Raw genomic sequence first — 14,443 nt, 5'->3', positions numbered from 1 at the left:
CATAGTCAGTGAGCTTTAGTAGGATCAAAGTGCACATCCTTTTCAACCACTGAAGTCTGCAGTAATGTAGCACAAGTTACATCTTACATGTCCCTTAGTGTTCTTTTTAGGGGAACGTTTAGGTTTCTGTTTTGAGGACTTTTCAACATAATACCTAACTCTTCACAAAATGTTTCTGGAAGTATATTCACAGGTGGTTGCATAAAAATCATCTTTGCCATTTCACAGGATACACAGTCACCTAAGGCACATAGACACTAAACTGTAACATAAATGTTTCCAGTTACAGAACACATTTCTTCAGTGTCACTAGTATGCATTCCTTTCCTCTGATTAAAACTCTGGGATACACAAAATTTTAGGAATTGCTTTCATAAGCAATCAGGCAAGACTTGAACAAGAAGTGGGATGATTTGTGTTCTTCCCTTGTGATGCAAGTTTGCAAATCTGGTTTCCAAAGATGCTGCAAATTTTTAGGTGTTCTAATTATTGCAAAATAGGTTCTGTTGCTAAGAAAAATTTTCATTATTAGACATCTGAATTTTATTGTATATGTCTTTCAAACTGTATGAACAGCATATTGGGTTATGGGTTCCTCTTTGAAAAGTTTGGTTTGTTGGGGCTTTTTAAAATTATTGTTATATAGAATCCAACACTGGTTTGCTTCTCAGTGTGTAATAAAAGTGCAGAAAGCAGAAAAATGGGGAAGAAAGAAGCAGCTAAATGTGGCTTGTGTGGAATGGGTTAGACCTATTTCATAGGTTGGGTTTCTCAGATGAACTGAAAACCTGGCCATAGGCTTGAAAAGAAACAAGTATTGGTACTTAATTTTACAGGCATTAAAAGAAATTACTGTTGTACCTTTCTATGTATTAAAGTTGGCCTTAGTAATGTTTTCTTGCTTTCTCTCATTGCCAGTGCTTTTGCAGCAATTTTTGCTATAGAGCATCTAAATATTTTGAAGCTCAAATTTCCAAAAGTCCAGTGTGGATGAGAGAAGAGGAAAAGTAAGTATAATCTTACACATTCATTGCACCTTTTGAGAATATTATTTCTCTATACATCTGCAGTGGTAATTAAGAGCTGCAGCACATCAAAATGATTTGTCTGAAGCAGAGGTAGCTGATGTTAACGTGTTAGCTTAGCATGGTGTTTGTTTTAGAAGTGTTGTAGCTGTATGGGTTACAGAAATTGGCATGGTTCAGTACTACTCTCATCTACTTAGCAGAGGTGGCCATGTTAGTTTAGAGGGCTGATTAGTCAGAAATAATAGTTAACTCCTATTAACTTTAAAGTGGACTGACTGGGATTGAATTTTTACAAACAGGTTGGAATAATCTTACTCTGTTACAAGAGATTTTCTAATTTTAGCACAGCACTTGGTATTGATCTTAAGCTTAGACAGTGAATGCTTGCATCTGAAAGCAGTCTGTAACATGAAGAGGTTTTTTATCCAGTCTAAATTTCTGATTGCCTGTGTCTTGTTCTTCCTGCAATACGCATTTTGGAACAGTGTATGCAGTCCATGTTCCCAGCTTAGGAAACACGGGCTTGCAAATATTCAGTGGAGCCAATGGGTGTCACTGTTGAACAACAAAAACTGACATAGAGACTGTTCAGCAAATTTACTCAGCTTTCATTCTACAAGATGCTACTTCTCATAGTCCCTAGGTTTCAACAAAGAAAACAGCTGGAGTTATATCTGTCATATGAAATTTATGGTCAGTGAGAGAAGAGCTTTAGAGCAGCCTCATCAGATCTGAGGTGTTCTAGTAGGTAAAACTAGACTCTTCATTAAATGTTTAAGTATACCAGTGCTTTTTAGATAATGTTTTGCTATTGTCAAGAAAAGTGTTTCTAAAATCTCCCTTTATTCTTCACATCAAAAATGTATAGTTCTTTTATGCCTGACATAGTTAATTATTTATTCTGGGTTGGTGGTGGGGAGGTGATCTTTTCAAAAAACCAAACCAACAAACTCCCAGATAGTTCTTGGCTAGCTACACCTCTTTGCACAACCACACACATGTGCACACACTGACATGGTAGAATAGTTGAAATTCCTTTGACAGAAAAGACTACAACCTCCACTTAAAACTCCAAAGAAGAATTATATGGAGCTAAAAATTTAAATCACTCTATGTTATCACCTTTAGTTTCCAAATTCAGTTTATTGATATGAGTGGTGCAGCTTTCCTGCAGGGTCTTTTATGTACTGAAAGGTGTTAGTACACTGACTTGCATTTAGTGTCTGTTTAAGAGGTTTTATTTCAGTCACAGGATACATTAGATTTTTAACATTTGCTATTGAATAAGAAGAATAGCACTGATAGGCTGCCTCATAACTGAAGTAGATTAATTGCAAGTAGGGCTTTGGAAAGAAATTCATAAGAATTTGTTTATTCATATTTTTAGTTTCTGGAAACCTTTGAAAACCATTTTCTTTAAAAAATATATAACTTGACAGCCTAATTTTTAACAAAGTAAAATTTAAAATAAGTAAAAATTTCATGAATATTCATATTTTTACATTAATTGGAACATTTTCCTATAAATAGCTCAGAATTGTCCTTACTGTAGGAACCTTATGATCTATGAGGATCTTGGCATGTTCTCTTGTTTGAAGAAGAGACCAGAGGGTGATCTGCTTTGAACAGAGGGTGTTGGACTAGAAGATCCTCAGATGTCTCTTCCAAACTCAACTGGTTTTGTATTCATGTGTATTTCAAGAGAATAGATTTAGCAGGAAAATGTTCATTCTGTTTTCTTTTTCCAGACCACCCGACATAGAGCTGCTGAAGGAGGGACGGAGGTACACCGAGCAATTTCTTTTTGTTGTTAGATGCACTTATAGCTAGAAATTTAGCATCATAGCAGATGCAAAGGGAATCTTTGTTTTGTTGTGTTATAAAAAAGACCTTACTAGAACCTATGCAAAGCTTTTTTTTTCCCTTTGTGATTATAACCCAGCATATTTGATCTGTATGATTTAGTGTACAGCTGCTCTTGGATTGTGTGTGTTAATTGAGCCTGTTGAAATCTGAAACAAATACACTGTTTGTACTTTGAATATTTTATGCCATCTATTCTTTATAAAGAAAATTGTGTCAATTATATGTGATGAAAGCTTCTGTACTTCTTAATCTAAAAGGTCTCTATGAGCCAAAATGAAATCACGCTACTCTGTCATCTCGCTGTACCTTGCTGTGCATTGAGCACTTTCTGTTTGTTTTCTTTAGCAACATGTTGCCATTAGGTGGCAAACTTATATATGCTGAAACAGCTCAGCTGTCCCCCTGATTTATGGGTACTATATTCCTACATATGTTAACATGCCTGTCTTCATTTAAAAATTGCACTGTTCATTATGCTAAGTCTGACATTGTTCTGTCTTTAATAATATTTTGTTTATACTGTTTCTTTTCTAACTACCAATAATCAGCTGAGAACTCACTTCTCTAAATAGTGTCTATGCTTGTCATTTTGATTGTAGAATAGTACAACTCTTAGAGTTCAAGAAGACTTTTAGAAGAGCACATGATTCTTAAAGCAAAAAGTTACACTTCTGCTATAAGGGGGGAAATGCTTTGTTTATCATTCTTACATGAGAATAGAAGCTATTGCAGATAATAGCCATTTCTTATTTCACTGATGATTTGTGTTTTCTTTTGTAGTGGACAGTCTGGAGAAGAGGTGAAACTGCGTGATGAAGTAATTAAAGCATCTGACATTGAAAATCCTAGGATATCTTCAGATCCATGTGAATCTCGTTCTCATGACACAGCCAGTGACAGCAGTACTGATACTGAACAAGAATTTATTTCCTCTGTCCTACCAGGAAGTCAGTCAAGTTCAGCCAATTTTGCACAGCAATTGCACAGAAAAAGCATCCTCAAAAAGAAGCCTGCTCGAAAAGTCCATGCCACCCCTAAAACTGAAGATGCAGATGTGGCAGAAGCCACTGAACAACTCTCTCATTGTAAATTAGACACTCAGGAAGAAAGACACGCTTGCTCTGTTCATAATGAAGTAACTGCACCACCTTCAGACAATACTGCTCCTGAGAAATCAAGTGCTTCAGAAATCTTTGAAAATACGTATGGATCACAGATAGTTTTTCTAGGTGTGAGCAAAAGAGGAGCAGAACATCTTAAAAGAACATTAGCTAAGTCAACAGAACATAAAAACCCTGAACTGAGGCATCCAGTTAATTCCAAAGGCAGTTTACTAGAAGTACTTAGGCAAACACTTATGGAGTGGAGAACTGAGGAAACTTTAAAATTTCTCTATGGCCCAAACTATACTTCTTTGTACTCATCAGAGCGCGTAGCATCTGTCAGCCAGGAGACTGAAGAACTTGATGAGGATGACTTAGATACACCTGATGATCTCAGCACTGTTGCTCTAGGGGAGTCTGAAAACAGTCTGAACTATTCTTTACCTTTCACAGGCTCAAGTGGAATAGTTAAGCCTGTGCCTAGTTATGAAAAGCTAAAAGAAGAAACAGAGCTCCTAGAACTCCGGGTAAAAGAGTTCTATAAAGGAAGGTACGTCTTGGCTGAGGAGGCAGCGACACAAGCACAGGAAGGGGAGCATCCCAGCAAAGACAGAGTAAGTGTCTGCTGTAACAGTGTGGAGGCTGTATGAAGCCTGAATAGACCTTCAAAGAATTAGTATTTTGTTTCTGCTGTCGTAAGTGGATAACTATCTCTCATAGAGAAAAATTCCATTAGCTGCATACTTATGTTGCATCAGATTATGCAAGTGTCTGCCCATTAAAAAGGAGTTTGGTTGTTTTTTTTTTCCAGAGATAAAAGTTATTTAATGTTTAAATATTTATTGATTATCTGTGACTTTTTTGATGTACTGACTAGTGTTAAACACTAGGTTATAGCTGTTAAAATTTCTTGTCTGATACAGGATGATCAGCAGGAAGATCTCACCTTCCCACTTGTTGATTCAAATGCACAAATGCAGATTAGGAAGCGAATTGTCCTTGAAAAACTGAGAAAAGCGTAAGTACCTTTTACTTTGGTGAATGTCAGTCTGAAGTTGGTGCTTGTTCATTATTATTTTAAGTAACAAACACATCCAAGGATGGGCCTGGCTCTTTCTAGATGGCCTTAGTCATAACTTAAGCCCATTATTGCCCTAAAGGACTTACTTAGTTCTGCAATAGTCAGCTGTAGTCCAGTTGTAAGTGCCAGTTTGCACCATCTGTAGCTACCAACTGCTTACATTTGGACTGAAAAACTTGAAATTGATTGAGAGGAGTTCAAATATTTGTCTTGTACATTAAGCATACTGTTACTTGTAAACAAATCCTTGTAATTGTTTAAGATATGTCATACAAAGAGAGAGTTTGTAATGCGTGTTTGGATGGCTGGTATCAGTATGCCCCTAGCTACAACCACTAAAGGCCCTCACAATTGGATCTTAAAGCTTTGCAAACATCAGACCTTCTTCATATGCATCAAAGGGCTTTGGAGTCACAAAAGAGATTAAGGCATTTCTGATGTAGCTGTTAGAATTATGAATCTGTCAAAGTTGGGAGAACCTTGAAAATATTCTCATTGTCAAGGCAGTGCAGATAAATGAGTTTGAATGTCATGATTCTGTTGGCTTTGGTAGTGGTATTTACTTTTCTGTCATTGTAGTTTGTGTTACCTAGCCAAACTAGGCTTTGCGGAAGCCTTTTTTTTAACTTAAAACCTCACAACCAAGCCCCTCATCCCTGCCAAAATAAAAGGAAAATCCTTTCTGTTTTTCTCTACCTGCACCATGTGTGGATAGGCCACAACCATGGAATCAAACCATCCCCCAAGTGTCTTGTCTGTAAATGTCGATTTTTTTCAAATTTTCTGAGTTGATGCAGTTGTTTTGTTACAATCAAGAGATAATTTTCATTGTGATAAAGCAATGAATATGCCCAGCATCATAAGAACCCTGTGTTCAGTTTTTGTAAAATATGCAGTCTTCCAGAATACTGATGCAGTAAGTGTTATGTGCATATAAGTGCAAATCACTGGATATTCCAAACAAGAGAATTTTAACTATTTAACAAGTAAATAAAGGCAAAAGTTTAATCCTAAATGTGAAAAACAAAGGATGTTATTTCCATCATTTGGGAATCCTGACAACTAGTTAAAGAGTATGTGCAGTTTGTGTGGTCTGTCCTTTTTATGCACAGATAAGTAAGGAGGAAACCTGTCTATTTCTTTCTTTTGAAATTTTCTGGTAACTATCATCTAGATTTCATCTGCCAAGATCACAGTGGACTGACATTTCTGTTGCATCTGTGTGAGTCTGAGGTTAGCAGGTATATTATGTGTGAATACCCCATTTAGATATGCAGCTTCCTTTTGTATTGTTATTTTTGAGCCAAGTAAATATAAACCTTCAAAAAATGTATAAGGCCTGTAGTTCTAATCCTCATAATTGTAAAAATACTTTTTCAGAACTGAAAGGTGAAACTAGTAAGTATATGTATGTAGAATTATATTTAAATCTCCACATTCACACAGAACTAGAGCTTATTTTTAAAAACAAGCGGTTGTGAAGGTGTTGGCCCAACCAGCGCACAGAGAGAGCTGAAATGACAGCTATAGGCCTGATCTGCTGCACAGAAGTCAATCTCTTTTCCTTTTTACTAACCTTGATAAGCTTTGGTGGAAATCCTACTTCAGAAGAAATTAGAAAGAGAGGAAAATGTATATTGACTGGTGTCTTTTGCCTTCTAGGTTATCTGCAGTTTTGGGCCCTCTTCAGATTGCTTCAGGTGATGTTTACACAGAGCTAAAAAATCTTGTCAAAACTTTCCGGTGAGTATTGGTCTTTACTTAGAGATTTTTATAAATGGATGAATTAAACATGCAGTTGAATGATTTGTGATTTGGCACAGAGAGGAGGGCCCTATTGCAGATTTCCCCTTCTCTTGCTGCGTGTTCATGTAGGTAATGTCACATTCCCTGTGGACTAACAAGTCAGCCCTTTCCCTGCTCCTGACAGTGGCTAGGTCACCAGGAGTATTTGTAGATTTTTAAAAACTAGGCCAGTGGTCTCTGGAGGATGCTGGTGAGTCTTTTAAAGGTTCTGCTACCTCGTCACCTCCTATTAAGCGTTGAGTTTCTGAGATCTGTCCTTTTCTTTTGCCCTAGCTTCCTGCAGCTGGGCTAAATGGCTTAAATCTGATTATTAATGTTTACCAGTAACTTCTAGAGTCAGTTGGATCTGTCTTGTTCCTGATTTCAAAGGGAAGAAGATCTAGTGGGCACTTTTCATCACCACAGGTCAGTCAGTAGGACTAAAGACAGTATTTGGAAACAGTGAGATAAAGAAGGAGGGAAAACAGAATGGTAACTTCTCTGAACATTCTTAGGTTTTCTTTGGGAGAAAACTGTCATAGCCTGGACCTAGATTGTGTCCTTCACCCTCAAGTATTGTCAGAAAAAGAGCAATAGCAGTTGCTAGCTGTGTGTTCATTGTCATTCTTGAGACATCCCTCGCACATCCTCAGCCTGTATGAGGTTTACATGTATATTTTCCAAAACTCATTCATGTAGCATTTGCCACAAGGAGTCTGGGCTTTGGTGAGTAGAAACCCAGCTCTAGCCAATTTCTTACAACTTACCCCGTATCTGGAAGGACACCACAAAAACACAGATGTCTCTCTGCAAGATTTCTTACTGTGGAAGATTCTGTCTTCCTTTCTGGTAACTGTGCATCTCATCTGTGCATGATCTTTTTTAAATAAAGACATTGATACTGTTTGAATCTGTTTCTGTGATTGCAGTCTTTAAAGTTCTGACTTGCCTTTTCTTTTAACAACACCACTGAAACCAGTGAAAATGTTTTTGCATATAGTGTAGTGTATAGATAGCTATTGATTAAGATCTTTGTGTCTTAAAACAGTTTTATTGCTTTGCAGTTTAAATGCTTAATAGTCACTTTAGCTCGTGGATTGATAAAAGTAGAGAAACTACATTTGGTGTCTTTCAAGCTACTTTTTAATGATTGATTATCTAAGAAGGCCTGGAGGTTCTCAAATTACTTTTGCTATTCAGAGACAATGGGGCATGAATATAAAGTTTTCAGTGGTTTATAGCAAATGAGACTTGAAACCAAAACAGACTTCTAAAACACCTATATGTACATGTATGTATATGCACACACACTTGTGGGTTTACAGAATAGAACCAAATCAAATTTATTTGGTCTTTAACCCAATTCCTGGTTCATGCAACAGTAGTTCATCATAATTTAAAGGTCTCCTCTAGTCTGTTTTGATCTCGTAGATAACACTTTGTGAGTTTATTTTTTGTGTCATTTTTGTTAGGAAGTAAGTTGCAGGTGATGGTAGCAACTCCTTGGGGTTCTCTTATGGTGAAGATTCCAGATCAGCTGCTTAGAAATTCAGGAATCTGGCTGGGGGGTGGTTAAAGACATTTGTGGGCACTATACAAGAATTTTAAAAGCCTTCATATAGTATATATCTCAAAATAAATGGAGTTTTGTTGTCGCTGATAGCAAAATAATATAAAAATATAGGAAATAGTGAAGAATAAATAAAAACCTTTGGGCCCTTTTTCTGTCTTGCATTACTGATTGTTGGTACACAAGAGCTAGCTCATGGATATTAAGATGAAGGCATAGACTTGAATCCCCAATTTGGTATGTAGGTTTAAGTTTATTTAATATTAGTAGTCTCTTAAGTTTTGGATTTAATGCTTTGGCAGGGAGATGTGGGATAAATTTTAAATGGTATTTGTATTTATAAGGTATAGAAATTCAAATGTTATTTTGTTAATGTGGTTCAAATGCTTAATGACAATGGAGGAGCACTGAAAAATGCTGGTGCTCTTTCCTGATTTTTGTACTGAAGATAGTTCAGGCTGAAGAGCCTGGCAAAAAGGGTAGTAGGTAAAACACATGGCTGTAGTAGAGCTTAGCTGAAGAAGGGTAAAAGAGCATGTAGTGAACTAAGCAACAACGATTTTCAGCTCCATTGGTTTTTAAAGGAACACTTGCAGTTCAGCCTCCTTTGGGCAGCATTTATTCAATCACCACTGCTAAGAAACACACTAGAGAGATCTCAAGAGACATTTTAGAATGGTTAGAGCTCTTCCCAAACAAAGTCCCTCAGTGCCTGTAAGCTTTTGTTACGAAAACTGAGATGTCAAATAATTCTCCAGAGTGTGTAAGGGCACTTTGTTAAAAGATCCAGAGAAAATTAGCTTCTTATATATAAATTGAGGATAAATGATTTTGAATGTATGGTTGGGTTTTTTTAAGGCATAATACTTCATTTTAAAAATAGGATTCCATCTGTATTTTATGGTTGCAAGTATTTTAATTCCCATTATGGAGTTTATCATTGACATTGAACTCTACCAATGAATCAGATGTGAGATGTGTTCAGGACTTCTTGTTACAACTCGATTTTATCATGTGTCCAAGACAGTCTTTTAGCTTTTAAGTATGTATCCTGAATATATGTTATCTGGTATATACACGTATTTATACCTATTTTACCTGTTACCCTTGTTAAGTGGAATTTTAAGTTCTGAGTTTCAAGTCAATCAGTGGTACTTGGTGATAGATGAAGTTCTGTGTGGAAGTAGGGGAGTATCAGGATGTTAATGATGTTTTCTCAAGTAATTAGACTTTTGTCAAAAGAAGCCTAAGGTTAAATAGTAACTTATTTTTGCTGGTTGTCATCAAACTAAATGATATTACAGTATGTAAATATGTTGCTGTTTTCCAGGAGGTAGAAAAGCTCCCTTTTATGGTTAAATTGGTCTAGTTGAAACCTAAAGAAAAACAATATATGCTTCAGTATTTGCCTGTGCTGCCCTGGGTTAGTTAAAGTCACTCATCTTCCTGCAAGTTTTGGAAAAAATACAGGTAGCTGAGATCCCCTAGTCACAGCTTTGTATCCTAATGCCATGAAGTCAGTTTGCAGATTTACAGAATGGACAGATCCTTGAACTGCAGCTATGTATGCCCCTACCTGGGAATCTGGATGGAGGAAGGAGAGGCTGCTGCGTTTGCAAAGATGCTGGGTTTACTGTTTTGATTTACTCTGGATTCCTACAATTCCCCTATTGAGTTCCCTTGCTTTGCAGGCTGGGCACTGGTCAGTTATCAGGAGGTCATTTGAGATGGAGTTTTTATGCATCTTACTCTTCAGTCCTTTATCCTGGAAGTTTCTGCCCCTTGGATCCAGGTGCTCAGTCAGGCTCCCTCACAGTGTGAAACCCCTGTGGTCCTGCTGGGTGGCCACAGCGTGTCCTGCTGGAGGGAACCAGAAGACCCACAAACCAGCAACTGAGCAACCCACACAGCTATTTGGGATCTTCCAGCTTTCCTAGCTTGTGTATCCTGCCCTGCACAGGCCAAGAAAGTGGGCACATTCCATTTTGGGAAGTTGCATATTGTTTTCTTTCTCTAGGTAGGTGAGGGAGAATTTGGCCAAACTCTTTAACAGAAAAGATTTCACTGCAAAACTAAAATCGCACACACAAAGTTTTGTACAGTTTCAAAATTTCCACATTATATTTTTAGGACAGAAATCTAGTGACCTCTTCCATGGATTGTTCTGAAGTAACAGTTTTGGCTAGAGGCAAGACAAAGAATTAATGAACCATTTCTACAGAGGCCCTGCAGTTCCCTGTTTTCAGAAAGCTTTGCTCTTCAGAGGCCTTGGTGTTGACACAGAGCTTGTTTGAAAGTGACTGCCCTTCCACTGCTCTTTATTATTTAAGGCTTCACACCTGTAGGTTGCTTGCTTTACTCTGATCCCTCTGAAATGTTATTTTTTCCAGCTGCACAAGTGTTTTAGGACAGGTGCTGTACTGAGAGGTTACTCAGTTGCAGGAGCCTGACTGTTCATGCAGTGCAGTGACTGCAGTACATCAGCAGGTCCATTCTGCTGTGTCCTGCTGGTTATCTGTGTCTTGACTACCTCCTTCAGAAATACCATATTGATGGCAATGACTAGTGTTCAGACCTTGCCAATCAATACTAACATTGAATAGGAGTTAATTGACACAAATAACTGCATCTCTCAGTTTGTGTACAAGAATGACACCTTCCTGTGCTCTAATCAATAATAACTCCTTGTAAAGCATTGAAATAAAGCTGCTTTCTCTATTTGACAGAGTTTCCCCAGGTGGCTTGGAGCTGTCTCTTTCATTATGTCTCATCATAACAGATTAACTGGAATGTTACATATGAATTGCCTGTCAAGATGATTCCATCAGGCATTTCTTGGTAGTGTTTATCACTGTCATCAGTGTTGAGTCAAGATGTTCAGCCTTTGTTTTGCCTCTTATTCTGTAGCCAGAAAAATGTAACAGTTTACCAGGTATAAATTTTGTTGCCAGCTAAATCCATTAGCTATTTCAAATAATAATTGCTAAAATGAACCTTTTAATAACAAATACAATCAGTATTTGCCAGAACTCTTGGTTCTGGTGACAGTTCCTTTGTATGTAGATCAAAATGCTGTTTTTCCTTTCATAATTGAACAAAACTCAGACTGTTGAGACACTACTTGAGTAATTATTGCTTCAATATTGTATTTTGGTTTGAAGACTTGAAGATTTGAGGATAAAAATGGGATAATATTGCTTTGCTCATTACAAATTTATTTTATTAATTTTTAGTATCTTTCTGAAATAGAGACGTGCAGACCAATACTATCAATGATCTTACTGATAACTACATTTTAATGACCATTTTGAATATAATTTTAGGGAATTACTTATTAGAATTTCAATTTTAACAATGACAGCTACAAATAGTTCTGCTTTCTCAAATTTTAGTCTTTTTTTCTGTTTTTTTGGTTAACTATACACTTGCCCAAAGTAATTTTTTTTTAAGTAATCTGAAAACCCTGGATTTGAATTTGTTGCCAGATAGGAGCTTGCTGGAAATGAACCATCCTCACCAGTGCCTGTAGGCGTGGCTGTGAGTGACAGGGTATCTTCATTCTGGACCTGAATTTGTACAAGGTCGTGGAAGGGAAACTGAAAGCAAGAAGGAAGCAAACATAGGGAGGCACTTATCTGTTGGATGGTTCCATATTTCTGAATACAAATAATTCTGCTGGCTCTTTTGAGTGCCTGCTAAGCCACAGCTTCATTTTGACTGTGACTTTTCCATGAAATTGCTTGTTTTGAATACCAAGGGTCATGCCTAATTTGAGACAGCAATTCACAGATGAATTGTTTTAACACAGATTAGTACTTGACTTAAAGCAGATCCAGTTTTTTAGGCAGTTCAGCCAAAGGAGTCAGCTGGCATCCAGTGCAGCAGCACTTGAACACCTGTGTGGTTCTCTATTCACACCTCATTTATATTTATATGGCCCTTATATTTGCTCTGGCTGCCATTGCATAAGTTAGAATTCTGGATTTCCATTTTAAAAACAAGACTCACCAGAGAATTGTCTCTGCCACCTTATAAAATTCAGTCTGTGTCCGCATGAGCTTTTACAGCAACTCTGGATCTGAAGCCAGCAGGATGGAATCTAAGAGTAAGAAGGTCCATCTTCTCAGAAACTCTTGTCAGTTCTGGAGAATTTCCCAGGGCTTTGAGTGAGAGCTGGGCCCTCACAGCAGCCAGGACTGTTTGTGAGCAATTTAAAAGAAATTGCTTCTGTTCAGTCTTCCCATCCCACTTTCATATAAAAAAAAGGGGACATTGACAATTCTGCAATTCCTCCGTTAGAGGATGACAGAAGCTTAAGGGCTGGTGAATAGCTCAGATACAGCTGTAATTGCTTCTTTATAACCCAGTGTATTCATGGTAGACTTAAAATTGAGCTGTTTAAATCTGCTTACTTTTATTTTTAAATGTACTGACTTTTTAAAAATTATTTTTCAGGTTAACAAACAGAAATATTATTCACAAAATGCCTGAATGGACTCTCATTGCTATTGTTTTGTTATCTGTGTAAGTACCCTTAAATGTCAAATACTCTTATGTGCAACTGTCTTATTAGCCTATTGGAACAAGATGTAATTTTCAGGTAAAAGAAAGATTTCATGGAACTAACTGTGGAATCAACAGAAATATTTCTTTCATAAAAATGAACAAAATTTTCTTGAGAAAACAGAATCCTCACCGTTGCATCAAATGCTATCACTAGACAAATTTATATTAAAAAAAAAGAAGAGCTAAGCTTTAGGGGGTTTTAAAGAGGCCTTGCAGGATGAGGTAGGAGTATAATTCACCCTCTTCCATTTGCTGCTGACATACATTCTTCTGCTCTCTGACATTAGGACAAAACGAGATGTATATTGTATTATTCGGATTTGGCATAACTGTCAGGCTTTTCATTTCTCATTTTGCTTCTAATTTCTTAAAAGGTTTCACTTTTATAATTAAACTCAAATTATTTCTATAAAGATATGTGTGCTTCCAAATAGGTATAAGTATTCTAGCAAACTTCTTTTAGAAGGGAAATCTCTTTTAGCAGGAGAATTCCTCCCAAGGAATACTAGAACCCAGTATCTTATTTTTATGAGGATTAGCTTTTTTGGTTAAGTACCACAGTGCCTACAGTCCTCCTTAGCTTTGTTTTACTTACTGTAGGATTAAATTCTTTACAATGATTTCCCTAATGGGAAGCCTGATTGTATTACAGTGTCTTTCAGTAAACTCCTACACAGAAGCACGATCTATAAAAGCTGTACTCATATGCATCAAGTGAGTTCCTTAATTTGTATTTTGCAAATTCATGTACTTTTCTGAAGTTAAAGACACAAACTTTGCAGTGTGCTAAACACACACAAGTTTGTATTAAAAGGTGAACTAATGTTAAATGTTTAAGAAATCACTGGTGGTTTCACAGTGTCAGGCTCTGCCTTCCATTAGGGTTAAACCATCAACCAATCTTTGTATGTCTTGAGCTTGAATTACGAGATTGCACAAATCTTTATTTCCGAGTCTGTTCATGACTGCGCTGCTGCTGCTGCTTTTGGGCTTCCTGGGTCACTGGAGCCTGTAGGACAGAGAGGTACTCAGAGCCATTCACAGGTCAGGAAGTATTGTGGGCCAGCCTCGTGGCACGCCCAGCCCTGCACTTACTTTCCTTGATCTTACTTCAGTCTGACACATTGTTCTGGCTGTGCTGTCCCAAGGAAGATGGTACCAGCAGGCATTAGAGCAGGCTTCAGCGAGCCTACATCTGTGTCACCCAGCCAGATACCGCTCAAATGATTCATTAAATCAGAACACAGAAAGTAACTTTACTTGAATGCCTTGGCATAAATTTTTTATCAACTATAAGAACAAATCTTTTGTCATTTTTACTATATATTCTTATGGTTGAATTGGTAATTTGTGAAACAGATCTTATGAATTTTTCAAGTAGTTTCAGTACAGCTAAGGAAATGGTGTCTCTTTTTGATCAGAAGTTAAAATATGTAGCTGGTCT

At 37.1% G+C, this 14,443-nt stretch overlaps 1 protein-coding gene across 1 annotated transcript in view; it reads left to right on the top strand.

The window, feature by feature from the left end:
• The window catches only part of RPAP2 (RNA polymerase II associated protein 2), a 33,768-nt gene that overhangs the window by 4,010 nt on the left and 15,315 nt on the right, over positions 1-14,443 (top strand). The window contains exons 6-11 of the mRNA XM_059478645.1: positions 919-1,007; positions 2,777-2,812; positions 3,675-4,611; positions 4,921-5,015; positions 6,741-6,821; positions 12,889-12,957. Coding sequence (XP_059334628.1) covers positions 919-1,007; positions 2,777-2,812; positions 3,675-4,611; positions 4,921-5,015; positions 6,741-6,821; positions 12,889-12,957 — 1,307 coding nt within the window. The remainder of the gene's footprint in view (positions 1-918; positions 1,008-2,776; positions 2,813-3,674; positions 4,612-4,920; positions 5,016-6,740; positions 6,822-12,888; positions 12,958-14,443) is intronic.

This window comes from Ammospiza nelsoni, chromosome 9 (genome assembly GCF_027579445.1).
Source record: "Ammospiza nelsoni isolate bAmmNel1 chromosome 9, bAmmNel1.pri, whole genome shotgun sequence".
Classification (NCBI taxonomy): Eukaryota; Metazoa; Chordata; class Aves; order Passeriformes; family Passerellidae; genus Ammospiza; species Ammospiza nelsoni.
Note: the sequence above shows the minus strand (reverse complement) of the source record. Positions and strands in the feature narration are given on the sequence as shown.